Raw genomic sequence first — 27,349 nt, 5'->3', positions numbered from 1 at the left:
AAGGGCCAGCCCCTTGCCATCCTTCAGAGAAATCTTGCTCTCTGTAGCCAGGATGAGGCTCCTCCAGAGTCACCTTGCTCATCTCTCAGTACATGCTCCAACATTTTTAAGTGATTAAAGATGAATGTAGGCTGGGTATATATCCAAAAGAATTAAAAGCAGAGACTCAAACAGACATATTTGCACACTCATGTTCATAGCAGCATTATTCACAATAGCCAAAAGGTGGAAGCAACCCAAGTGTCCATTGACAGATGAATGGATAAACAAAATGTGGTCTATCCATACAATGGAATATTATTCATCCTTAAAAAGGAAGCAAATCCTGACACATGCTACAACATGGATGAACCTTGAGGATATTATTCTAAGTGAAAGAAGCCAGACACAAAAGGACACTGTATGATTCCACTTATATGAGGTACCTAGAGTAATGAAACTCTTAAGTACAGAAAGTTGAATGGTGGTTACCAGGGGTTAGGAGGGTGGGGAAGAATGGGGAGTACTTGTTTAATGCGGACAGAGTTTCAGTTTTACAAGAAGAAAAGAGTTCTGTGGATGGATGGAGGTGATGGTAGCATTACAATGTGAATGTATTTAATGCCACTGAACTGCATACTTAATAATGGTTAAAATGGTAAATTTTATGTTGTGTATTTTGCCATAATTTTAAAAAATGCATTCTAAAATTTGAGAATTTCAGTAAAAAAAAACCGTTAATGTAGGAAAGATGGTACAGTCATTACAAAGGTCACCAAGAACTGTTAATGACATGAAAAACCATGCTAACATTATTTTAGCTCAAAAAAGCAAGATATGGGATTATATGAGGTAGATTTTAGCTATGTAAAGATAAAAATGTCCATATCTGCATATGTATGTGGGCAGGAAAAAGAGCAGAAAGAAATGCACAAATGTCAACAGTGGCTATATTCTGGAGGGTGGGCTTCTTTGCATCCTCACCATTTTCCTTCCACATTTCCCAAATTTTACACAATGAGCATATACTACTCTGATAATACGGTTGAGAGACAGGGTAAATTAAGTATAAAACCAAACCACAAAAAAGCAAAGGAAAATAAATATTTATTCAATCTCCAGATTGGGAGGGGTCTCCATGTTTAACAGGAAAAAAATCACATAGGAAAAGAGCAATTTGTTTGATTAATTAAAAAAGTGAAACCCATAACCAAAATGTAAAGGCAAATTCACACAACCTGAAATACGAATGCCCAACAATCGTACAGAGAGCAATGATCAAGGTCACTAATAAGTGAAGAATTCAAAGCTAAAGCAGGATACCACTTTGACCTATTATTGTGGGGGTTGGGGTTTTTTGTTTTGTGGTTTTTATTACTTGTATCCTTGTTTGCTTTACTTTTAGTTTTACTACCCTAAGGTAGCAGGAGAGTGGGGAGAGGAGCAAAATGGAGATGCTTTTGACAATTTGGCACTGAGAGACTATCCTAAGGGGGTAATGTGAAACACACAAAAACATTTCATTCACAAAGTTGTTCATCACAGCATTATTTATAATAACTAAAATTAGGAAATAACCTAAATTTCCAATAATTGAAAGAAGGTTAAGTAAATTATGATAAAACTACACAATAAAATATATTACCACCAATATAAAGTATCTTTGCAAAAATCTGTAATAACCACATATTATACTCAGTGAAAAAATGAGAATATCAAATGATAAAGCACATAGCATGGTCATGATGTAAAAAACTCATACTCCCAAAAAGACAAGAGATTAAGTGACTCTCTTGGGGTAAAATACTGATGCATTTTCTTAGGTTTTACTACATGCGTTTTCCAATTTTTCTATAATTAACACATTAATTTTATAATCATAAAAAATACCTTTTTTAAGTAAGGTGACCACAAGATTCTTTAGAAAGGTTCATTTTATCCCATGATACAGTGTAGAGAGTCACAAACCCTCAGCCTCTTGGAAATGGGGGCATGGGAGTGCGAAGAATGGTCATGAATGGATGGTGAAGGGAGGAGGGAACAACCTAGGGGTGGGTGGGGAGGCAGGGATTGGCAAGGGAGAATCAGGGACCAGTACGCAAACTGGTCAGCCGAGGAAAGGGGCTTTGTGGAGTCAGGGAAGACTCTGACTGCTCAGCAGAGGTCTGTGTAGACCCAGAAGTAGGCACTAATGGTGTTCTCAAAGGGCAGGTTCAAAGAGGGATTTCAGGAAGACACATGGATTCTTTAGGGGCAAGGGAGGAAAGAGGAGGGGGAGGGAAACTACTTGGGAAGGAGGTGTGAAGGGCTGGGGAGATGGCGATGGGAGAGGAGAGGAAGAGGCTGGTTGCCACAGTGAACTCCCTACACTACACTTAAACCAAACATACTTCACTCACCTCCAGACAAATCTTTGCGGGCAAACATGGGGTAGAGAATCAGCTCACAGGAGGAACTTGCCAACAGCCAGATGGATCCAGCTCAAATTCAGAGTTAATCTAGGGCACCTCCGTTCAATCAACTTTCCGCCACTAGGGAAAGGTTCTAGATCTGTGCTGTCCAATACGGTAGCCACTAACCACATGCGGCTATTGAGCACTTGAAATATGGCAAGTGCAACTGAGATTCTGCTTTTGAAATGTTTACTTCATTTTAATTAACTTAAATTTAAATAGTCACATGTGCCTAGTGGCTATTGCGCAGCACACACCTAGGGGCAGTTCTCAAAGTGTTGCATTTGGAGAAGCAGTGTGATTTTTCAGAAATGTAAATTCTCAGACCTCACCCCAGATGCCCTGAATCAGAACCTCCACAGGCAAGACCCAGCAAACTGGGTTTTAACAAGCCCTTCAGGTGGTTCTGGTACACCCTCATGTTTGCGAGCCACTGATTTAGGGCCATTCCAAATTTCTGGGATCACTAGTTCTGGGTTCAACTAACCTGTATAAAAGAACCCCTGCTCAAATGAAATGGGGATTTCTATAAAGAAAGTGGTTGGAGAACCATTAACAAAACATGTGCAACTCAGTGGGATTGGAGAAAAGGTATATGAAGCAACAAAGATGTGGTTTCTCTAAGCTGAGTCAAGGTAAGGAATGTGGCCAGCTTTGATATCTGAAAACCAGAAAGTGGCAGCTCATGCAAATGTGTGTTGGAGATATGCAAAAGGAAATAAAAAGTGGCTCTATATTGAGTTCAGTGTCAAAAACACAAAAAGCAACCATAACCCGTAAGAACAGCATGCCACTGAACATGAAATGCAGCCTTCACTTCTAAAAGGAGAGATTCGTAAATGGACGCCAAGAAAAACTAAACCCTAACGAGAGCTGAAGCATTGAGGCTACGGCCTCATGTAGAAAAGATGAGACAGAAACACTTCCAGCAGAGACAGATTGACATGCAAAAGCACCCCAGGTAGACCCAGACCTGGATGTGGCTTCGGTCATGCAGGTGAATTACTGCCAAAATGGCAGCTGCACATCCGACGTGCATGTTGCTTCACTCTCCCAGCACAATTCAGCTTATGACTTCAGCAAGAGCAGAATGTGGAGATTTTTGATACTAAAATTGTGCTTCAAGAAATAAAGCAAGAAAAAATGATGAAGTGTACATATTGTAGCCAACCAGGAACAACAAATGGGTGTGAAATAAAAGCCTATGTTAAAACTTATAACTATGGAGTAGGAGATAATGCTAAATACACTGAAAATATGTCATTAGGAATTTAGACTGCATTGTGAAATTCTTAGTGGAAGTGCTGAGAGTGATAAAGAGGATGAAGAAGGAGAAAGAAAAGGCTGAGGGAAACCATCTCCAAAAACTGAGGCTTCCAGAAGAGAGACAAGCTTCAGGATCAGCAAGATGAATAGAGCCCTTCACTCCTCAAGTAGAAATTGTCGTTGCCAAAACACTAAGTCACTTAATTGCTTAGAAGATGGTTGTGTTACCATATATAACTCTATTATAGGCTAATTAGTAAAAAAAAAAAATCAGTATTTGAAATTTTACTGATTTGAAGTAATCTTTTAATATAATACCTTGCCTTTTTGGTTACAATATTTTGCAGTAACTTAATCTAATTTGCTATATTTTGTTTCACATTTACCTTTAACTACTGAAGCAGCACTTGAAAGAATTACTAAAAGTTACTCACTGTGATATAGGACTACATTAGATGTTTATTTAGAAAGTGCTTGACTCTTCTGATGACTACTGATAATTGATCGGCTTCAACATGTTGTAAATATGAGTTGTGAATATTCTATCCTTTTTAAAATGACATAGGCTAAGCTTATTATGACCACTTTGCCTTTCTGGTTACTTTCATATTTAGGAAACATAGAACTATATTCTGGGGATTTGAAATTACCTAACATTATACTAATGAAAAGTTTTCACAATTCTCAAAATAATTTAGAATTTAATAAAATTAATGTGGTCTTTAATCAGCAATTAAGAGTAGAATATTTCCTGCCTCCTGGATAAATGGATGTCTGCAACCAACCATCCCTAAAGAAGGAAAAGACTAGTATGGTTCTGAGTGACTCAATTCATGGGTACAGTTAGGCCTTTAAATGTTTTCCATTATGCGTAACAGTGCCTTTTAATAGACGGCCTTTGGGTTCAAGGGTCAAATTATTTGCTAACAAATTATTATTTGGGCCAGAAAGTCTCTGAAAAATTTTAACTGAATTTCCCATACATCTCATGTCTCTGGCTTACTGAGCACTGTTTATTATTTGATGTAGAAATTCCATATTAATCACTTCGTGCATATTTTATCTTTGTATTTGAACATTCGTGATCTTAGAAAGAAAAATTGAAGATAGACTTTAAGGCCTTGGCATCTAACATTATTATTTAACTTTACATTTTAAAAAGAAACCTAGATTACATGTTGACATAATATTTTGAACATATTGGGCTAAATAAGATATATTATTAAGTTATAGACAAAAGAACCAGGAACTTAGTGTTGAACCTAACTTGATACATGCTTACTTTTTGAAATGCACTAAATTTCACAAATAAAGTATTTCTTGACTATAGTATTATGTTCGGTTATGACAATTTTAGTTTGCTAACTTTGTACTTATTCATTCAATGACTTATTCATTCTATGACTGTTTATAAAAAAAGGGAAAGAAAGGTTCAGCCAAGCCCCAGTCCAATCACCAATTAGAAATCAATAAAGATGAAATCAAAAGGTTTGGCTGCTACATACTCTCAGGCCAAATTGCTGATGCATGTTTTGATTGCCTACCCTTCATGTTGCTTCCCATATTATGGGTAATCACAAAATAACTAGCTCTAACTCCTCTGACCAGCTGAAACGGAGCACATCATATATGCCCTCTGTGGTTGGCAAAACTCATGGCATCAATGATCGGGAAAGGTCTCTACCTTGGGTGTCATTATACATGTTGTGATCCTGCAAAGGGTCAGAATCTACAAAATATAGTTCCCCTGCATGGATGTCAGAAAAGTTAGCCAGAAATTCACTGGGATTGAAGCCAACCCACACAGTATACCTATAATCTATCGTGCGTATGGAATAGCCCATGACCGTTATATCTTTTAAACTCGGCTTGTCAGAATTCCACTGAGGAGAGTCTGCAGGCCGGGGATACTGGCTATAGGCAATCAACTCACGGGGATTATCACGAAGGTATGGGTCCTCTTCCAAGTCACGGAATCGAAAATACTTCAGAAGGTTCTGGCCTTCTCGGCACAGCTCAACGTGAAATGAGGGAATAGGGCAGCGAGGTGGAACGTGCAGTCCTGCAAGTCCCGCGAGCGTGGGGAAGAGAGAAAGAAGCTCCACAAGGTCCAAGGTTTGCCGGCCTGAAGGAGGAAGTGACCCGGCAGAATGGGTTATGTTACGAAGCCCGAAGCCCGCCGCAGCCAGGCAAGACGAGTAAAGGGGCCCGTCTGGGCTCCACACATTGTTTTTTTTTCTTTTACAACATTTATTTTTTAGCACAATAATTTTAGGAACACCAACTCAGTATCTCACTCAAAAGCAGGATGCAAAATGAAGGTGCCCTCAGGCTCTTGGAACTTTTAAAAACTATCTGAATTTTGGAACCACTAGTGTATAATCGATTCAGGCAAGGATCATCAATGGAGGCCCAAACCACTGGGTAAAAGTCTCTTGAAGAACAGTATATTTCGAGTTTCATGGCATCACCCTGCAGATTACTCCTTTCTGGATGTCTGCATTTGATCCATCAAATTTACCATCCTAAGCATTTTTTAGTGTACAGTTCAGTGTCATTAAGTAGATTGTTGTGCAACCACCACCACTATTTCCAGAAATCTTTTCATCTTGCACAACTGAAACTCTGTTCCCATTAAACAACTCCCCATTTCCTCCTTCTTCCAGTTCCTGGAATCCACCATTCTACTTTCTGTCTCTATGAATTTGACTACTCTAAGGACGTCATATAAGTGGAATCACACAATATTTGTTCTTTTGTGACTGGCTTTTTTCACTTAGCATGTCTTCAAGGTTCATTCATGCTGTAGCATGTGCCAGAATTTCCTTCCTTTTTAAGGCTGAATAATATTCCATTGTATGTATCTACCACATTTTACTTATCCATTCATCTGACAATGGACACTTGGGTTGCTTCCACCTTTTGGCTATTGTGAATGATCCTGCTATGAACAGTCACGTACAAGTTTTTGTTTGAATACCTGTTTTCAATTCTGTGGGTTATATCCCTAGGAGTAGAACTGCTGATTCATATGGTAATTCTACGTTTAACTTTTGGAGGAATCACCAAAGCGGTCTCCATAGTGGCTGTACCATTTTACATTCCTACCAGCAATGCCTGAGGGTTTCAATTTCTCCACATCCTCACCAGCTCTGTTGTTCTCTGTTTGTTAATAGCCATCTTAATGAGTATGAAATGATATCTCATTGTGGTTGATCCATCTTTAAAGTCTAAATCTTGTACATATATTGATTCCTGTTAAAATTTATCTTTGCTCTGGACCATTGTTCTGGCCTTTCTGGATCTTTAAGAGTTTGCTTTATACTGCCCAATTTTATTTCCCACACATTTGATTTGTAAAAGTAACAGAAAAGAAAGTTTAAAAAAGATACCTTTATAAAGGCAGACCTGGCTGACACAACCACCTTAACCAGGTGATCAAACTTGGCATCACTAATAATGGCACAGGCCACCAGGAAGTGCCCTGATGTGATACAATGGGAGCATACAACCTCACATGTAGTGTACATGTCAAAAATGTTTACCCTGAACCTAGTCATGAGGAAGCAATCAGACAAATCCAGACTGTGGGCTGTTACACAAAACAGCTGGCTTGGACGCCTGTAAAAAGATGAAGTCAGGGAGATAACAGGGGCCCAGATCATGTGAGGCCTTGTTGGCCACGCTAAGGACATTTGCTCAGAGTGAGACGGGAGCATAGGAGGCTCCAGAGCAGGGCTGTGACACGACCTGACTTGGGTTTTAACAGGATCAGTTTGGCTACTGTGAGGAGGAAAACTCTAGGGGATCAAGGGCACAAGCAAGGAGACTTCAGCAAGCTCAGGCAGTAATCCAGCAAGAGATAGTGGCAGTGGTCAGCGGTGGTGGCAGTGAGGTGGTGAGAAGTGGTATGGACAGATTCTGAATGGAGAGTGACAGGCCTGCTGACAGACTGCATATCACATATGGAGTATGAGAGAAAGACAGGGGCCGAGATGACTACATGATTTTTTGGCCTGAGCAACTATAATCTAGGGGAAGAGCATCAAAGGAAAAGTTTAAGGTGAAAGGTCAGAAGTTCAGCGTTGGGCACGTTAGACTGGCCAAGTGGGACAGGCTGCTGGAAATCCAAGTCCAAAGTTCAGGGAAGAGATACAGGCTAGAGATAAACTTTGGAACTAAACTGGATGACAGTGCAGTTACATGAATTTATAACTTGCTGAACACCTCCCAACAGAAGTTTTAAAAAAGATTTTCAATCTGTCAGAAGATTTCTTCAAGTAAACAAAGGGCTATAATCATGTCTTGAAATTGTTTAACCTTTTTATCAATGATGTGAAGGAAGAACATGCAACATGCAAAAATCAAATGTGCAGAAAATAAAATTGGGTAGTGTAAAGCAAACTTGGAAAGATCCAAAAAGGCCAGAACGATGGTCCAAAGCCAAGAAAAATTTAAACAGGAATCGATATAAAGTGCAGGACTTAGATGTTAAAGATGGATTAAAAGCAGAAGTCCAGAAAGGGGACAACCTGCTTTAGCAGAGTTCATAGTTAAAAAGCACTCCAAAAAGAGTAAATGTCAGCTTAAGTACATGACTCATCTCTGCACTGAGCAGATCAAGTCAGGAGACAACTCACAAAGAACCCACACCGGTTACCCATGAGACAGGGAGGGGTGTCTTGTCCAAGGGACATTTCTGGCAGTGCTTTCTCAAACTGGAGCATTTTGGAAGAAGGAGAGCAGGATAACCAGGGGTCTAACACTACCTTGAGAGAGACAGCTAAAGGACTGAGGATCTCAGCCTAGTGAAGAGAAGGTTATCAGTGTTGTTTTCAAAGCTTGGAAGGACTGGCAGGTGAAAGTCAAAGTAAACCTGCCCTTCACTGTTGGGGAGGGCAGAGGCAGAATCACCTGGTAGATTTTACAGATCTAGTGGTTCACTAGATTGATGAGCTGCCAAAATGGCAGATGTCTCCCTCACAAAGGGCCGAGTCCCGGCCAGAAGTATGCAGGTAATGGAGTTCTGCTCATCTGTAGGGGGGCAGCCCTTCTGCCAACCCCTTCCTCTGAGCTCCGGAGCACACTGTTGTCACCTCTTCGATAGCCCTCCCCATCCCGGGGATGCCACCTGCTCCTTTGTCCCTCTTGCCCTTCCAAGGCTCCTCGTGGACAGGGGCCATACTTGTCGGCTCTGGCCCTGCCACTCCTCCCTGACCAGAGCATGGAAGGTGCTCAGGAAACATATGCAGGAATGCCAACCCTGGCCAGGAAGGTGGAGTGGGTCAGCACCCAGGCTATGATTTGATAAAGCGGTTTATATAAACTAAAGGGGCTATTACTGTCAAGCAATATCACTTCAGCATACGTATACCTGGCTCCATCAATTCCGAGATGGAATCAAAAGGGTCGATGTAAGGGAAAAGCTTCTCGCCTGCTTCCAGAAGCGGAACTGTTCTTCCGGGAACATAGAACATCAGGGGCACGCGAGTAGTAACGTCAAAATTGCTGTATTTGGCCCATTCTCCATGTTCACCTAGGGCCCACCCTGGTTCAAAAACAGCACAGAATGACAGAAAAATGAGTAATCACATCGCAGCTTGTTCATTTTTAGACACCATTTAATTTCCTGTTGTGAAAACCAGGGGAAGCAGAAACTCATCACCTAGAATAAATTCCTATAGAATTACCACAAAAAGGATGATTTCACCTGAATATTGCTTTATTTGTAGTTAGACATTTGTCTTGAATGAGGAAACCTTAAAAGGAAAAGAACATTAAATTCCCAAACTATGCTCTTTTAGCAAGTTACTAGCAACATGCACCCAGGGTGAGCTCCAAGGGACCAGTGGCCCCCACACAGACCTGCCTCCCCTGCTAAGACAGACTCATTCTTGATTAGGTGGGGACCCCAACAGCCGTAGTGTCACTACTGCCCTGTCCTGTGCCTTCCTATCTCTTGACTCAAGTTTCATAGCTCAGGTTTTCACTTTTGGGTGTGTAGCACCAAAGAACGAGCTGTGAAACTGTGACACAATCACTCAAATTACAAAAAGACAAGGATATCTTGTCCAATTTGTAAGACATACTAGAGACCAAAAAACATAACTTTGATTCCAGATCCTCAACCTTGATTAAAAACAACCCTTAACCCTGATTTAAAATATCCCTTGCAAAAGATAGCTTGAATCCTCCAAGTTGGAAACTCCCAATCTTTTTAAGTTTAAGCACTCTTTTTGATATAAAAAATATAAAAGACAGAGATTGTACATTGAGTTTTTCATGGTACAAAATAACCAAAGACACCAAAAGCTGCCATGTATGGATTGAAGAAGGCTTTTGGAGTTCGGCTGTAGGAAGTCCAGGGAGGGCTCTTTGAGAAGGGCCATTTCTAATCATCTGCGGCTGCCTCAGAGCAAAGAAGAGCTCGTGAGGGAGCCTTGCTTTCATGGGGTACAGTGGACTGCATTAGCACTGGAAGAGGAAACTAGGCACTGAGAAGAGGGCTTGAAAGCAGATGGCAGGTCACTGGGGAAACAGTGAAAAAATATGACACCTCCATATATAATGAAATAATCTGGGCCTTTAAAAGGCCTAAGGTAGGCCTCTGAGAAATGACACAGAGAATTGTCTATGACATCGCTAAGCGGGAAAAACAAACCAGGGAACAAAACAGCACACATAGCACAATCAATCCTGCCTGTGCCATGACTCTCTATTACACACATACACAAACGACACGTAGCCACCTGTATATGCACAGCGAAGGCTGGCAGATGGCCTCGGACTGTTAGCACCAGTTAGCCCTGGGTGGGTGGGATAAAAGGGCCAGGTGCTCTGGCCCTATGGGATATGCTCGGTATACTTTTTTCTTTTTACAATGAGCACATGTTATGATCTAATATTGCCCCATTTCATATTTTACGATATTAAAGAATTGTTTTCCTATTTCTACATATTATAATGGTAGTATGGCTATATCTCAAAAGAGCCAAATTTTTTAGAGATACTGTTCAGAAAACTGAGCAACCTGAGATTTGCTTCAAAACAATTCAGGGTTGGGGTAGTGGGTGAGGATGAGATAAACAAGACTGCCGTGAGCTGATAACTGGGGAGCAGGGAGATAGGGAACAGGGGAGGGTTGTTGTTTGTCCTCTACTCTTGGGCATGTTTAAAATTTTTCAAATTAAAGAATACTTTGTAAAAGATGTCTCCATTTTTGGAAAAAGTAGGAAACTGCCTTTGAAGAGATAAAGAGTTGTGAACCCCAGGCTCTTGGCAGAGAGGACAGCAGGACTGGTGGTGGGGAGGTAGAGCCAGGTCTGAGGGCCTTGTTGGGCTCTGTCAGGATTGTTCTGGATCCACGTAAAAAACTAAAAGTCCTCCAACACTTTAGGTTAGAAACAGAGGGAGAAGGTCAAATACTGTATGATTTCCTTCATTAAGTAGTAGATAATAACAACAATAAACAAACACATAGAGACAGAGATTGGATTGGTGGTTACCAGAAGGGAAGAGGGGAGGGAGGAGGGCGAAAAGGATAATTCGGCACATGTGTGTGGTGATGGGTTGTAATTTGTCTTTGGGTGGTGAACATGATGTAATCTATACAGAAATAGAAGTATAATGATGTACACCTGAAATTTATACAATGTTATAAACCAATGTTACTGCAATAAACAAAACATTAAAAAAAAAAAGGGCTCCCACACAAATGGAGGGGTCCTGCTGAGCTCACCAAGAAAGAAAACGGTTGCTACAAGGTCCCCTCCACCCCACCTCTATCACCCAAGCACCCATGATGCTTCTTTGACCCAAAGAAGGCCCTGCCTCCATGGAGAGAGGTCCCAGGACTAACAAGGCGGTCATAAAAGCACCCCAAGAACCCAGACTCGGGGCACCACTGATTCCGAAAAGAGAAAACACCTATGTTTAAGGCAATCTAGAAAAACACATTTCACAGAAAAGTTCAGATACTTTGAGTAACTCACCAGGGCATTTCAAAATGCTTACCATGATCCGAGGTAAACGCAATGATCGTGCTGTTGGCCAACTGAAGATCATCCAAAGCACTCAAAAGGCGGCCAACCTGCGTATCCAAATATGAAACAGAGGCAAAGTAGCTCTGGCGGATTTTCCGCTGCAAATTTAAAAAAAAATAAATAATGAGAGTGACTGCGGATTTACAGTACCATGGCATACACAGACACAGTGTTCGCTTGAAGATCCCTCCCGAGCCCCACCCCTCCATTGATGCCCTTGATGATTTTCTCAGCCATGACACAACACTCATTTCCTTACCATGTCCATCCCCTTGCCCACATAGTCACAGAGAAACCTGCAGGTCCAAAAGGAAGATTCTTTTCTAAGCAAATCAGCTTTCAATTCAGGGCACAAATCACAGTAGATGGATGTGCCACTCATCATTCCTTTCTATCTCCTTCACATATTCTTATGGGTCCCAGGCGATGACCATGTACACAGAAACTGATCCCTCACTCCCTCCAAATTCTACTGAGGGTAACATCAAAGATACCACACAGCTGTCTTCATTTCCTGGGGCTGTTGTAATAATGTATGACAAACTAGGGGGCTTGAAACAACAGAAATGTATTGTCTCCCAGTTCTGGAGGCCACAGTCTGAAATCCAGGTGTTGGCAGGGCCATGCTCTCCCTGAAGGCTCTAGGGGAGGGTCTTGTCTCTCCCTAGCTTCTGGTGGTGGCTGCAATCTTTGGCATCCCCTTGGCTTGCAGCTACAGTACTCCAATCTCTGCCTCCGTCTGCACATGGAGTTCTTCCTGTGTCTCTCTCTCTCTTCTTCTAATAAGGGCACCAGTCATATTGGAGTAGGGCACACCCTACTCCAGTATGACTTCATCTTAACTAGTTACATCTGTAATGACCCTATTTCCAAATAAGGTCACATTCTGAGGTACTGGGGGTCAGGACTTCAACATATCTTCCTGAGGGACACAATTCAACCCATAACAACAGCTGTGGGGTGGGCCTTTCCTCTGACCACTTTTTAACCCAGCAGGAGATAGCAACTGCTTATTGTCACAGACTGCGGCTATCAGGTGAGCCTCATTTCTAAGGAACTCCCAGCAGGCAGGAGGAGAGTAATGGAGGGATGAGAGAGCAGCACACCCTCCAGGGTCCCTAAATCCCAGAGGGACTTCAGGAGCAGCCACGCTAAGCACTGATGTAAAAGAGCCACGGCCTCTCCTGAGCTGACTCTCCCCCAGCCTTGTTCACAAATATTAAAGAAAAGATGAATCAATCCCCCACCCCCACCAAGGGTGAGAAGCAAGGGAGCTGCTGACCCATCCGACCAGCCCCAGCTTCCACCGTGGGCCCAGCTTGTCTTATCAGCTAGACCTGCTAGCTTCTTTTCGTCACTGCCAGGGTGAGGACAATCATGAGACTCACATGCTATCCCCATGCGGTGAAGACAACAAATATCCATCTAACCTCCTAGAAGGATTATGCCGAACGCTGGCCTACTTCTACTTTCTGGTAGATAAGGTCTTCTTTTCTGGGGAACTCTGACACTCCTGGGGACAAAGACACCTGTCAGGATGGCTGTGTCCTATCCAAGGGTACACCCTCCTTCCTATGCTGGCCCCTGGAGAGAGGGCAAGAGGTAGACGTGGTCCTCACGCTCAATGAGCCATCCATCCAGTGAGGAAACAGGCATGGTGACAAAAACGGCATGTGTTATTGGTGGGGCCCAGGGACAACATGGGAGAATGAGCCCTCAAGTCAGCCTGGGGAAATCAGGAAAGGCTTCACAGAAGAATTGGCATTTGAGAAGAGGTGCTGGCAGTCAGACAAGTGGGGGTAGGATGCTCTAGATAGGGGCTGCAGTGCCTGGAAGAGTGTGGAGACACCACAGAGCACAGCATGTTTGGAGCCAGTGAGCCGGCGAGTGTGACTGGAGAATCAAATGGGAGGGCCAAGGGGTGGGAGAGGACGCTGAAAAGGCAGGTCAGGGCCAGATCATACAGACCTGGTGGGTCCATCCAAGGAGTGGACGTCCCGGGATGGAGGCCAAGGGAGGCCCTGAGGCTGTTCAAGGCCATGAGTGCATGCAATCTGGGCTGCAGGTGAGTAAGAGTCCTCCGGCAACAGCCCAGAGCAGATTCTAGGGGCTTAAGATGAACCGGCACCAGATCAGTCCTGGGCACAGAGGAGGTGCTCAACAGACACTTATTGAAAGAACAAATCAAACCCAGACCCACTGCAGTGGTCCGGAAAGAGGTGTGGAAGGAGCAAGAGGCCAGCATGGATTTGAGAGTAATTTAGGGAGATGGAGTAGGAGTGGGGGGAGGGGAGGGAGCAGGTGGCGGAAGGAGATGAGGACACCAAGGGTGACTCTTGGTTTCTCCTTCAGCTGATGGCACGATTCAATGACATGGAGGACACAAAAGGAGGAGGAGGAAGGAGAAAAGGAAAGCAGGAGTGGTGGTCTGGCCATGTGGGGCCTAGGGAGCTGAGGTCTCCATGGGCAGCAGCCGGGAAATGGCTCTCACAGCCAAGGACAGGCATGTATGAAAATCAGGAGCGAGGCCGGGGCTGGAGAGGTAGTTCTTGGAATCATCTGCAGGCAGGGCTCAGATGAACCTGGCTGGGGAGAAGGGGCAGAAAGGAGACAGTGGGGGGCTTGGCGCTGACCCTGGGGAGCAGCACTCCTAAGTGGCAGACACAGAAAGAAGGGCCTGCCATGGGGACTGGAGCAGAGGGGGCCCATGAGGGCTGGCAAGGAAGCCTAGGAGGTGGAAATTTCCAGAAGGGGTGGCATTGGTCAACAGTGAGAAAGCAGCAGGGACTCGGAGAAGGTCAGGACCCACAAGGATGGATTTTACTGTCCAATAAGGTCAGTGCTGACCCAGGTGAGAGAACCCTTAGCAGGCCAGGGAGACAGAAGGCCATGCAGAGGTGGATGAAGAATGAATGGACAGGGGCCGGCCCCGTGGCTTAGCGGTTAAGCGCGTGCACTGTGTTACTGGCAGCCTGGGTTCGGATGCTGGGCGCGCACCGACGCACCGCTTGTCTGGCCATGCTGAGGCCGCATCCCGCATACAGCAACTAGAAGGATGTGCAACTATGACATACAACTATCTACTGGGGTTTTGGGCGGAAAAAGGGATAAAAAAAGGAGGAGGATTGGCAATAGATGTTAGCTCAGGGCCGGTCTTCCTCAGCAAAAAAAAAAAAAAAAAAAAAAAAAGAGGATTGGCACAGATGTTAGCTCAGGGCTGATCTTCCTCACACACACACAAAAAAAGAACGACTAGACAGTGAGGCCACAGACGCAACCAGAACAGACTACATTTCACTCATTTTCCCTTGAAGGGCAGGTGAGGGAGCGGGAAGGGAGGAGAAACAGGCAGGGGCAAGGGAGGCGGTACTTCTAAAGATGGGAGGGCCTGGAGCAGATGTAAAGGCTGGAGGGAAGTCAGTGGGAAGAGAGGAAGACCTTGCTCACAGAAATGGGAAGGAGGGGGAAGGTTGGGGAGGGAGGTCAAGTCCCTGCAGTTCGTCTTGTGAAACTAGGAAGAAGGCCGTGAGCCCAGCACACGGGCACGCACAGTTCTAGTGCCTGTTTACCAAGTACCCAGTGGGTGCCATCCGATTCTCCAAACCACCCTTTAAGGTGACTGTTACCATTCCCATGTTACGCACAAGGACTCCGAGGCTCACGGAGGTTAACTTGCCTAGAGACACACAGCTGGCAAGGGGCACAGCCAGGATCTGTACTCATGTCCATTCTGTGCATTCCCCTCCCTCAGGCTTCCACTAGCCTCTGTTTCTGAAATGGGAAGTGCAGTCATCCACTGAGAGTTGGGGCAGAGGAGCATAAGGGGCTGGAGGGGAGTGGCGAGGGTTCAGAGCAGCTGCAGACTGCAGACGGCAAGAGGGAGCTGAGCAGAGAGCCTACATGAGGCTGCTGGGGCTGGAGGCTGGGCAGGTGCTCCGCCTCCTGGCTGCGTAGATTCCCTCCAGCCCCCACAACCCCCCACCTCAGGACTCAGGCTGGAGAGCAGAGGGAGTGGCTGGACTGTCTGTAATCAAGGTCTTGCAGGTGTGGCAAGGATAAATGCATAAGTGTGCCGAGGGGCTGTCGAGAGCAGTAAGTGACCTGCCCTGGGGCCTCAGCTATTCAGGGAAGGAGTGAAGCCCAGAGGAAACACAGGGGGAGAGTAGGAATCCACACCCTGGTGATCCCAGGAGGTGAGTGGGGAACAAGGGCATGAAGTAAGGAAACTGTAAGAAGAGACTGTGGTCAGGGTGGTGACCAAGGAGGAGTAGGCCTGGGAGGTGACAAACTCTCGAGTGTGGCCCCTGAGGTGGCTGGCTCACGGGGAGCTGAGTTAGAGGGCTGGGGGCAGAAGATGGCACAGAAATGAGAGGCTCAAGAGTGGAGCGGAGATTGGGCACAGACACCCAAAGCTGCAAGAGGATGGTGAGCAGGGCCCAAGTTCAAGGTAAATGTGGGGCAGGGACCAGCACAGGAGCACCCTAGGGAGGTCCTCTGGGTCACACTGTCAACTCTGTATGTCCAACTGGGCAGCTACACTGCCAACAGGCGGGGGTGTGAGGAGGGGACAAGAGAATTTGAAGGAGCCCTCACCACACAGCTGACACTGCCCTAGATGCTTTCACACGTTCACTGTAGTCCCTACTGAAAACCTCCGAAGTCGATGTTATCACAGGAAAACTTTCTCCATCTCGTTTCCATTTTACAGATAAGGAAACTGAGGATCAGAGAAGTAAAATGACTTGACAGAGGTCATGCAGCTGGTATGGGCTAGAACAGGAATTTGAACCCAGACTATTTAGAACCCACAAAACAAACCATGGAGCTTTGGCATTACACATCTCTTGGGGTGAATCCTGGTTCCCTCTGGCACTGACTGTGTGATGTGGGGCAGGTCACCACAACTCTCTGCCTTTAGTTTCCTCACCTGGACAACAGGGAGAGCAGGTGCCTCACTAGGTTCCCATGGGGACCAAAGGAGATGGCACACATACAATGCTGAGCACCCTTCCTGGCACACAGTCCATTTCAAAGGGTCATTTTAAGTGACTGTCACTAACAAGGTGTCCAGGTGCAGCCTTGGAGCTGCAATTCAAGCACCCTCGCTCTGGGAACCCCTGCAATGTGAAATTAGGAACCAAACAAACTGATGAATCCACTGCCTTCCAAACACTCACCACTGCCATCTGAAACTCAGGAATCAGGATGGAGGTTTTCAGCGGGGACTAGAGCGAACGTGTGAAACACACATCCCTCACCACCCAGGCTCTTGCTATCCAAACTCAGAGGCCAAAGAGGTTTGGACAGCAAGAGATACCTGTATATTTTGTTTTGTTTTGAACTATCCCCTATAGCAGTGGTTCTCAGACTTCTGCGTGCATCACAATCACCAGCTGTGTTTTCTGGAGAGGCAGGTTCCTGGGCCCCACCTCCAGCTTCCAGTTCCTTAAGTCAGTTTCCTCATGGTGGTTCTGATGCAAGTGGTCCAGGGAGCATACTTTAAAAACACTGCCCTCTCCTTCCACTGTAGACTGCGTGGTGGAGTACTGATGTGGCAAGAGAAAGGCAGAGCCACGTGTGGAATATTCAGAAAAGAACACTGGTCAGCACGTCTTCTGCACTCCAGGGAGAGGGTGGCTGATGAGTCAGCATGAGGATTCTAACTCCATGGCTGTTCCACCCCCCACATCATGGCAAAGGGACACCATATGTTGCAGCTGGATGGCACTAGCCATGTTGGTGCCCCAGCTCCCTCTGCGCCAAGGCCCTGCTTGCCAAACCACCCCGAGAGTGATGGGTGCCCATGCAGGCTTTCCCACAGAGAGGACCCACAAGTATCAGCAAACTGAGCATTCTGAGCTACACGGGAGTTGCCCACCACCCTGTAACTGATAAACTGTCACCTAGATTAAAAAGCATCCCGCATGAGTTAGTCATGGTCACCCAGGCCTCTTCCCCACCTCCATGCCCACATCCAACTAGTCACCAAATGTCCAGATGCCCCCTTCTTTGGAAGTGGAGACACTGATTAGGAGATTCTTTATCCACCCAGCACCGCCTGTGTCCTCAATTCCTCCAGACCACCCCCAACCCCAGCACTTCGCAGGACACCTTCCACAGAGAAGGTTCTTAGTAAGACAGGATGGATAGAGTACTGTCTACTAAGAAAAGTGGCATCACCAATGACATCATGCCATGATACTTCCCCCAAATTGGTCCTTGGTACCTGAAATTCCACAGGAATTGGGCCATAAGGCACACTGAGGTTTAACACTTGGACGTCCTCCCGCTGCCTGATGTCCATCCAAGGGTTATAGGCCACAGGAGGGAGGCCAGCAGGGACCTGAGGATTAGGAGCCAGGGTGATGTTCTCCAAAGGATACAACTTCTGAAATTCCTTGCAGGAAAAGCACATAAAGCCACCAGGCTGTCACTCTTTGGGCAAAGGCACAAGGCTGGGACTCTATCTGTATTTATATTGCCTTTTCTCTAAGTCTGGGATGCATTTATGTTTGCTCACTAACACTCCCTAAGTCAGGCCTTCGGTCACTCTCACAAGATGCCACTGGTAATGAAATCACGGAACTTCTGTTTCCTACAACTAAGCAGTGACGGCTCTCTTCTCTCATACAAATCAATGCCCTCCTGTTCCGGTCACCACCTTCTCTCCAACTAGAAAAGGAGTGGAGAGATGTAGCAGGTTCCCAAAACCATGCTCAGATTTGGTAATTCCCTGGGAGAATTCCCTGAGTCACAGGACTCAGCACAGTCATACTCGTGGCTATGACCGATGACAGTGAAAGGATACCACACGCAGTTGGCAAAGGGAAAAAGCACATGGGGCAAAGTCTGGGGGAAACCAGGCATAAACTTCCAGAGTCCTCTCCAGGTGAAGTCACACAGGATGCTTAATTCCCCCAGCAACGAGTTGTGTGGCATGTGTGAAATGCTGCCACCAGGGAAGTTTGTTAAAGCCTCAGGACCTAAGGGTTTTACTGGGGCCAGTCACATAGGCATCCTCCGCCCGCACACACCGAAATTCCAGACTCCAAGCCTGAAAGCAGGGTTTTGCATAAACAATTTAGGCACAGTGAGCCACTCTTATCAGTTCTGGGAATGGTGGGAAAACTCCTGAGATCCAAGTGCCCAGAGGCCAGCCAAGGGCCAACCCTATAAGCAGGCCTGTCTAAGGATTGCAGTCAGGCCTGCTAGGTGAACTCTTTCCTGCACAAAAGGCAGGAGAAATGAGTCTCACTCCATCAAGGGGGCTGACAGCTCCTGCTAGGAAGGCGAGATCCCCTGGGCCAATCAAAGCAAGACACCTGCAGCATCAAAGAGCATGCCTTCTGGTCTCTCTACTCTAATCACAAGTGAGGGGCATTCTTTGCAAAGTCAAAAGGATGGGCTGCTCAGACCTGGGGAAAACATTTTAGTGAAAACTGAAAAAGTTTTTTAAAAAATAAGAGACTACATGCTCTAAACAATATACATGCAAGCACAGGATTCAAGGCTCCAAGAAGCAATGCAGTGCCTTGTGTCTAAGGGGTCTGACCTGACAGGCTCTGAGGAAAAGAAAGTTGTTGACAAGGGTTTCACATTCCCTGGAATTGAGTCCTAAGGGCCATCCCTTATTGCAGGCTTTGGGGGCCAGCTCTGACTCACTTCTCTATGATGATCTCACCATCCAACCCAACGTTTGCTCACTGAGTGCAAGGAAAGGCAATAAAACGCTCCAGTGGAGGGAAGTAGGAAGCCAAGTGTTTCCAACAAGATTCTTACATGTCCTAAGCCTATTCTTAGCCTTGATCTCTAAATCCCATCTTCATATCACTGAGTACACTAGTGCCCTCAGGCAACCCTGGTGACCAGGGACCGCAGGATGTGGCCACCTTCACTACACAAATCCCTCCTTCAACAAATGACACAGCTGTCACGGCTGTGGTGGGTCAGCCCTCAGCCAGCTCTTCACCTTGGGGTATCTGAAGGGGATATGTGGCTTATGATACCCAACAGCCAGGAAGAAAGGACTGGTCGATGTTTTTATCTTTTCCAACAATCGTATGGCTTGCTCAGTGCTCTGTTTGTCAGGCAAGGTGCCCTCAGGCACATCTGCCACATCCACAGGGCAAAGCAGGTTGGCATGGAGTTCTCCGTCTGGCCCCCTACATGTCTTTCAAAACAAAACATATAAAGTCAGCTTTTTAAATGCAAGAAATAGAAGTCATGAAGGTTACACGCACAATGGATTTAACATTCGCACCACTAGCCCGTTAAGTATTAGTCATTCAGATTGAACGGGCACACAGGAAGAAGAACTAAAACAGAGAAGTGTTTCTTCTTTTCCAGACAGGGACCAGAAATCCACTAGCACTTAGCTTCTTGCTGTTAATCCTCTGTCTCCAGGTCATAACTAATTAAAGGAAACCCAAGTAAACTAACGATCAAAAAAAAAATATGTCACCAACTTGACAATAAAAAATAAATAAGGCATAAATAAGCCAACTGAAAAATGAGCAAAGGACTTGAATAGATATTTCTCCAGAGAAGATACACAAATGGCCAATAAGCACATGTAAAGATGCTTAACAGCTTTAGTCATCAAGGAAATGCAAATCAAAACCACACTTCACACCCACTAGGATGGCTATAATTTTAAAAAATGGGAAAAAAGTGTTGGCGAGGATGTGGAGAAACTGGAACCCTCATACATTGCTGGTGGGAATGTAAAATGGTGCAGTTGCTTTGGAAAACACTCTGGCAGTTCCTCAAACAGTTAAACTGAGTTATTATACGACCCAGAAATTCCACTCTTAGGTACATACCAACAAAAATAAAAACCTAACTGTAAACAAACACTTGACGTAGCAATTCTACCCAAGAGAACTGAAAAATTAAGTCTATAGAAAAACTTGTAAAAAATTATTTATAGTAGCATTATTCATAGTAGTCAAAAAGTGGAAACAACCGAAATAGCCATCAAGTGGATAAATAATGTGTTATGCCCATACACTGGAATACTATTTGGCTATAAAAAGGAATGAAGTTGTGATCCATGCTACAACACGGATAAAGCTCAAAAACATTATGCTAAATGAAAGAAGCCAGACACAAAAGGTCACATATTATATGCTTCCATTTATTAAGAAATGTCCAGAATAAACAAATCCATAAAGAAAGAAAGTAGATCAGTTGTTGCCACAGACTAGGGGTTGAGAAGTAATGGGGAGTGAATGGTAATGGGTACAAGGTTACCTTTTGGGGTAATGAAAATAGTCTTAAATTGATTTTGGTGATGGTTGTACAACTATGTGAATGTACTAAAAATCACTGAATTGTACATTTTAAACGGGTGATTTTCATGGTATTTGAACCATAGCTCGATCAAAAATTTATTTTAACAAAAGAAAAAAAATCTGTCTTCAATTTGAAAGACAGACTAAGGTTTGTATGGTTTGTAAGACAGGGTCCCAGACAACTGGATAAGTGACAGTCCGTGGAATTTCCAGATCCATGCACAGAATGGAAGCTACTGCTTCACTGCCCAAAGTGGCCATGTTGGCCACAAGGCCAAAATCAGTTTTGACCATGATTTCTACCTCACAAAGACCCAGGGGCAGCAGTGGCTCCTGCTCCATCTCAAAGAGGAGTGTTCTTTCACAGGCCTGCCTTGTCCACCCGGTCCTTGGGTAGGCCAGCCCTGTACCTGTCTCACAGCACCTGCTCACCCTCTACATTCACACAATCTGCAGCATTCATGGGGATTAGGTCTGGTCAGATCTGCCGCTTTGAGAACAAATGTGGGGGATGGGGACGGGGGCCTGGCATTTGTAAGTGAGGCCACTAAAAAGTAGCAAGATAGCTTTAGGGAATGAAGGGAGTGAGAAGGGGTCTTCCAATCTCATTCTGCTCCTACTCAAGCCACAAGCCAAAGGTAAGAGACCTCAACTTTCACTGTATTCTGAAATGGAAAGTTGTCAAGAATTTAGGATACTGCCCTCCACTCCACCAATCCCCCCAAATCCACGCCCTTCTCCACATGATGTCTCTAAAAACCTCCAAGAAGCATCATTTTCCAGTTCTCCAGCTGGTTTTTTGAATTTCTTAAAAGTGAGTCTTGGTTTCCTTTATGCATTGGGGGTTCCTCTGGACCAAAATTTAGTATTTGTGTAGATTCCTTTTTTTTCCATAATGCTCTAAAACTTTAAAACCCCTACGAAAGGTGTCAGTACCTGAACATATTCATTAGGCCTGAGAAAGACAGACAGACAGTATGCCTTTCTCTCAATCTGGGCTGAGGCTCCTGGAGCACAGGTCTCTCTTCTCTCTTTCATGTCTCAGCATCTCCTATAACCCTCAGCACACAGCCTTATCAGAGTGAGCACCAAGGAGCCACTAAATGAGTCTTACAGATTAGAGCATAAGGTTCTAGAACAAGGCATACCCTCCAGCTTCTAAAATGAATCCACCTCTCCCTGTAGACCTAATGCTAAAGATCCCAACACTTGTCTCTGTCAAGTCATGATCACAAACACAACCTGCTAATCTCACTGCGTAACCAGCTTGAAAGAACGTGCAGTATACACAACAGTTAACCTAAATTTGCTAGAAGGGGAAAAAGCAGCTCCTCTTCAGAACAGTACCCCCTTCACATCCTTACCTTGGTGTTTTCATACTTTTCAGAGGAGGGATGATAAGGTGGAATAGACCAGCTATATGGAGAATCATCACTATGATTGGAAGATACTCCTTGGGGGGAAAAAAGAAAGTCGTTAAATAAAACATGAAGGGTCCTTCACTGCTCTCCCCACGCAAAATCCAACCTTTGTAAACAGTTGAGGAAGTATCATCTCCCCTCTTTGGGCCTCAGTTTCCTCATCTATAAAATCAAGAGCTGAGGCCAGATGATAAGTCCCCACTAAAGCCAACTCTCTAGGTGTCTATTTGAGTACTGAGCATCTGACCTCCTGGTCCCCAAAGCCCTGGCAATTCATGCGAGGCTCTGAGGAAGGATCCACAAAGGGTGAGATCAGTCAGCCTATTACAGCAATGCAGCCCTGCAGAGCCCTTCCTGGAGCCTCTCACCTGCCCTAGGCAGGAGGCGGCAGAGGCATTGGCCCCACCATGGGCCGGGTGGGGAAGGGGAGGTTCCGAGAAGGTCGGTGCCTTGCCTGATGCCAACCAGATATAAGATGAGTGAGCTGGGACTCAAACCCATGCGTTAGGACTCCAGTTTCAGTGCTCATACATGAAGAAGAAACAGACCCCTAAGCTCAGTAGTTGACAGTCTATTTGAGCAGACAAAATAACACGTGAAACCAAGGAAGGACTGACAGCTGTCTAGAGAGTAGAAGAGGTGCTATGTAAGTAGGGGAGCCCCCAGGCACAGAGGTGATGTGGGTCCAGTGACAGTTGGCAGCAAGGGCTTCTAGGAGTCAGTGAGGCCTGTGAGCCCTCTGAAGGGAAGTGCTGCCTATGAGGATTGGCCAGAAGGGGCAGAGAGGGTAGTGCAGGCAGAACCATGGGATAAAGAGCATCACAATCACAGCAACACATCGAGACTCCGACGGGAAGCACCAGATGAGGCACGGCTGGAGGCAAAGGAGCAGTGGGTGTAGGGCTTATCACACAGCAAGCACAGTGGGAAGAGCAGAGGAGGCCAACAGACCTGGGTTCAAATCCCGACACTGCCCCTTAGTACCCAAGCAACCTGGGGTGAGCTACTTGACCTCCGTGAGCTTCAATTTCCTCCTCAGGAAATGATGACGATGAGAAAAACTCACCTTGCTTGCTGTTGAGGAGAGGATTAAAGGAGCGGCCAGCACAGTAACTGGCGTGTACCTGGCACTCCATAATGGCTGCTGTCACCTTGAACAGGTCCTTCCCTCAACAAGGTCTTGAGAACAAGACTAGGTTGAAAAGTGTGTTTCCACAAGGACTGCAGGCAAAGCTTTTGTTCTCTGGCTAAGACACGGCACGAAGACCCTGACCCCACAATCTAATTATCAGAAAGAAGGAGGCCAAACAACACATTCAGACCTTGTTTGGCCTCCCTTTCTGAAGCACTATCTCCCCTCTGCTGTATTTCCTCCTCTCCACAAAATCGTCTCTGCCTTCCCTCCAGCTATACTCAGACAAGGGGTATCATAACGAGTCCCAACTGCAGAAAGTTCTACTCATGGTGGGCTTTTGGCGGCAAAACATGGTGCTTGACAGATTCAGCTTCAAAACTGGGCCCAACTTAGCCCAGCTGAACGTTACCCTCAACCTGGACTGGCCAGCTGGGTTCCAAAAGAAGGCTGTGGAGCCCGTCGGTGTAACCAGCAAACAAAGGGAAAGCTAGTGAAAACGCTCACATTGTAGCCCCTAATGAAAAGCACTACCGGCCAGGTGGGCAGGCAGAGCTCGGGTTTCAACATCCTTTCAGACTCCTGAACTACCTGGATGGGAGCGCTCCACTGGGAGGTCATCAAGGCAGCTACAACTCTAGCTTCCCAGAGACGGAATCTGAGGCTCAAAGAGGATGACTGACTTGCTCAAGGTCAGCTTCACAGCTAAGAAGTGGCAGAGCTGGGACTGGAACACAGGTCCCAAATTCCTAGTGCCATTGTTCATCAGAAAATCACTCTGTCTCCAGAGATGTTCATCCTGGTGGCACGTGTGATAGCAAAGACCTGAAAACAACTTGGACTCAAGTACAGTACATCTGGATGTTAGACTACTGTGCTGTCATTAAAACTGACTTTGCATGAAGAGTGACTATATGGGAAAATGTTTATGTTTCAAACATTCAAATTATAAAATTGTATACACAGGAAAATCTCAAATCAGAAAGTAATATGCCCAGAACAAGGGGACACCAAAATACAGCTCTTACTTATTTCACTTAGCATAATACCCTCAATGTCCACCCATGTTGTCACAAATGGCTGGATTTCATGGTTTCTTATGGCTAAGTCAGAGGGAGGAGGTCAAATACTATATGACCTCACTCATAAGTAGAAGATAAAAACAACAACAAACAAACACATAGAGACAGAGACTGGATTGGTGGTTATCAGAGGGGAAGGGGGGCAGGGGGTGGGCAAAAGGGATGATTAGGCACGTCTGTGGTGATGGATTGTAATTAGTATTTGGGTAGTGAACATGTAATGTAATCTATGCAGAACTAGAAGAATAATGACGTACACCTGAAATTCATACACTGTTATAAACCAATGTTACCACAATAAAAAAAATAAAAAAATACAGCTCTTCTTAGCATAGTGCAATTATAAGTAATTGATATTCTTTAGTTTATATTTTCCTTTTTTTCCAACTTTTTGTCAAATAATCACGCATTACTTCAATAAGTAAAAACGTTTAAAAGTTTCTCTGTGCTTCAGCATTCTCATTTTGGTATTAAAGAGAGCCAATTGATCAGGCGGTGTTCAAAGTCAGGACTGGTGGCCTCTGGTACCCTTTAGGCCCTGAGTACGAGCTTACACTCTTCTTTCTGACTTAATTCACTGATGATGGGCAGCAGCCGCTGACAAATCACAGCCTCTTCACTGGGCAAGTCAGCATAGCTGCCCTGGTCTTGCTTTACTGACAGGGACCCTAGGGTACAGAGGGTCATTTGCAGAGCTGGACTCACACCCAACACTGCCACCTCCCCAGCCAGTGCCCTTCCTTCCACCCTAGGCATCGAAGGAACCAAACAGCACCATGACTAGTTTGTGAAAGGAAGAAAAAGTCCTGCTACCGTTTTTCACTCTTGGTGAGAACATGAAGCCACGTTGAGAAGTAATAATTTGTATAAAGGCATCAGTGACAAAAGAGGTGTCCACCCAGCCTGAAAAGGCCTCGGCAAAAACTGCCCCAACCCCAAGAGGGAATCCCCGTACTCGGGCACAAAACAAGAGAGGACCCAGACGTTGGACAGCAAGCAGTACCAGGGTGAAAGACTTTTCCAACCGACATGGTCACGTAGCCATTCTCCTTGAAGTACTGGGGGATGGTGGAGAAGTTTCCAGCATGCACCCTCCAGTAGGAGTTGAAGTCATACAGGCGAGTGGTGTCTGGTCTCCTCCCGGTGAGGAAGGACACCCGGCTTGGGGCGCACACTGCTTGCTGTTAGGGAGCAGAAGCAGAAGGAAACATCCTCAGAGGAAAACAGAGTCTGGGAGCTAAAAGGTAACCAGGCAACCTCCTGACTCCCTGGCAAACAGCTTGGCAGCTGAGTCATGCAGGTCTCAAAGCCAACCAGCAGGATCTGGGCCTCCCCCAGATGCCAGAAATAAGTCTTCCCAGAGAGAGAGAGGGCAGGACCCAGCCCCTGAAACCAGCAGATGATTGTGTCCTTCTATGTGCTGGTGTCTCATAGGTCCACAGAGCAGGCAAGGGTCTCGGGGGCGGCCCCATGAGGGTGCTCAGGAAGGAGTGCTGCCATGGCAAGCTGGCTGGCTGGCACTTGCCCAAGGTCAGTCAGCAGACTTTAGGATGGCACTCTGCAGCACTCCTTCCTTCTCAGCACCAGGCAATCCCCTCTTTGGGGAAGAAAGGTGGGCAGGACCATCCTGAGCATGTTAGGACCAGGGCATACCCTTCACTCAAGGAGGAGGGGCCCCCTTGAAGGCACAAGCTTTCCTGCCAATGAACAACCAGGTTTACTCAATCGCCATTTTCCAGACTATGTCTCCTTCTAATAAAGAGATGCCTGGCATAATCAGTGCCATTTAACAAGAGCTGAAGGTCTCCCCCAACCCTCAGTGCACAAAGCACACATCCACACCCAGGGATCCCCAGACATACCTGAGCAAAGGCATTCTGGAATAGGAGGCTGTGGGATGCCAGTTGGTCAATGTTTGGGGACCTGATGAGTTTGTCCCCATAACAGCCCAGGGAGGGACGCAGGTCATCCACGAGGATTAGAAGGACATTCAGAGGATCTGCACAGGAGGGAGGGGCTTCAGCCAGATCACCTGCACTGACATTGAACCCCCACTCATGGTAGGTGCTAGGGTAGTGAGAGGTGCAAGGCTGGCCCCTGCACCTTGACAGCCCAGCCAGCCAAGCAAGGGAGGGGGTGACCAGGGCTGGGGCTCAGGGAGGGTGGCAGTGGGAGTACAGAGGAAGTCACAGTCCTTTGAGAGAGAGAGAGAGAGAGAGAGAGAGAGAGAGAGAGAGAGAGAGAGAGAAGGAAGGAGGGAAGGACAGAGGAAAGAAGAATTTACGGACGGAGGAAGGATGGACAGAGGGAAGAAATGATGGTGGGCGGGAAGGAAGGAAAGGAGTGAAGAATGGAGGGAGGGAAGGAACAGAAGGATGGATGGAAGAAGGAATAGTAGCAGGGAGGGAGCAACTGAGTTAAGGATGGAAGTAGGCAGGGAAGAAGGGAAGGAGCCCCGCAATCTGGGCGAGAGCGCAGGAGGCACCTTTGGCAGAGCTGCCTGGCGCCGCTGCAGACTCGAAGGAGGTGCGGACGGAACCGAGGAATAGGCCAAGCCAGAGCAGGCCCCGGCCGGGCTGCAGCATTTCCGCCCCGGCGCGGACGTTATGGGGCAACAGTGACAGGCTGCGGCAGGAAGGCAGAGCCGACCCACCGCCGCCGCCGCCGCCGCCGCCGCCGCC

The 27,349-nt window shown here is 45.9% G+C and overlaps 1 protein-coding gene across 3 annotated transcripts; it reads right to left on the bottom strand.

The window, feature by feature from the left end:
- Nucleotides 1-1,068: 1,068 nt before the first annotated feature.
- IDS (iduronate 2-sulfatase) lies at nucleotides 1,069-27,348 on the bottom strand. 3 transcript variants are annotated; one of them, XM_087427025.1, is made up of 9 exons: nucleotides 27,154-27,348; nucleotides 26,531-26,667; nucleotides 25,672-25,849; nucleotides 22,398-22,486; nucleotides 19,710-19,910; nucleotides 17,967-18,083; nucleotides 11,712-11,838; nucleotides 9,073-9,246; nucleotides 1,069-5,823 (listed from the first exon to the last, which is right to left on the bottom strand). In XM_087427025.1, the coding sequence occupies exons 1-9, from the start codon at nucleotides 27,251-27,253 to the stop codon at nucleotides 5,351-5,353; spliced, it is 1,596 nt and encodes a 531-aa protein (XP_087283151.1). In that variant the 5' UTR covers nucleotides 27,254-27,348; the 3' UTR covers nucleotides 1,069-5,350. The 3 variants fall into 3 exon arrangements, with proteins under 3 accessions (XP_087283151.1, XP_087283150.1, XP_087283152.1); XM_087427024.1 differs by having other exon boundaries at nucleotides 17,967-18,137; nucleotides 27,154-27,347; XM_087427026.1 differs by lacking the exon at nucleotides 19,710-19,910 and having other exon boundaries at nucleotides 17,967-18,137; nucleotides 27,154-27,347.
- Between the last annotated feature and the right edge of the window lies 1 nt (nucleotide 27,349).

Source organism: Ceratotherium simum, chromosome X (genome assembly GCF_057802395.1).
Source record: "Ceratotherium simum simum isolate JZ-2026a chromosome X, ASM5780239v1, whole genome shotgun sequence".
Lineage (NCBI taxonomy): Eukaryota > Metazoa > Chordata > Mammalia > Perissodactyla > Rhinocerotidae > Ceratotherium > Ceratotherium simum.
The sequence above is the reverse complement of the archived record's forward strand: the minus strand, read 5'-3'. Positions and strand labels throughout refer to the sequence as shown.

Excerpts from the sequence above, each read along its gene's own strand:
- IDS (XM_087427024.1), bottom strand. The coding sequence starts at position 27,253 with ATGCTGCAGCCCGGCCGGGGCCTGCTCTGGCTTGGCCTATTCCTCGGT. Across the intron at positions 26,668-27,153 it reads GCCAGGCAGCTCTGCCAAAG|ATCCTCTGAATGTCCTTCTA; the intron begins GTGCCTCCTGCG and ends CCTCCTGTGCAG. Across the intron at positions 9,247-11,711 it reads TGCGTTTACCTCGGATCATG|GGTGGGCCCTAGGTGAACAT; the intron begins GTAAGCATTTTG and ends TTTTTGAACCAG.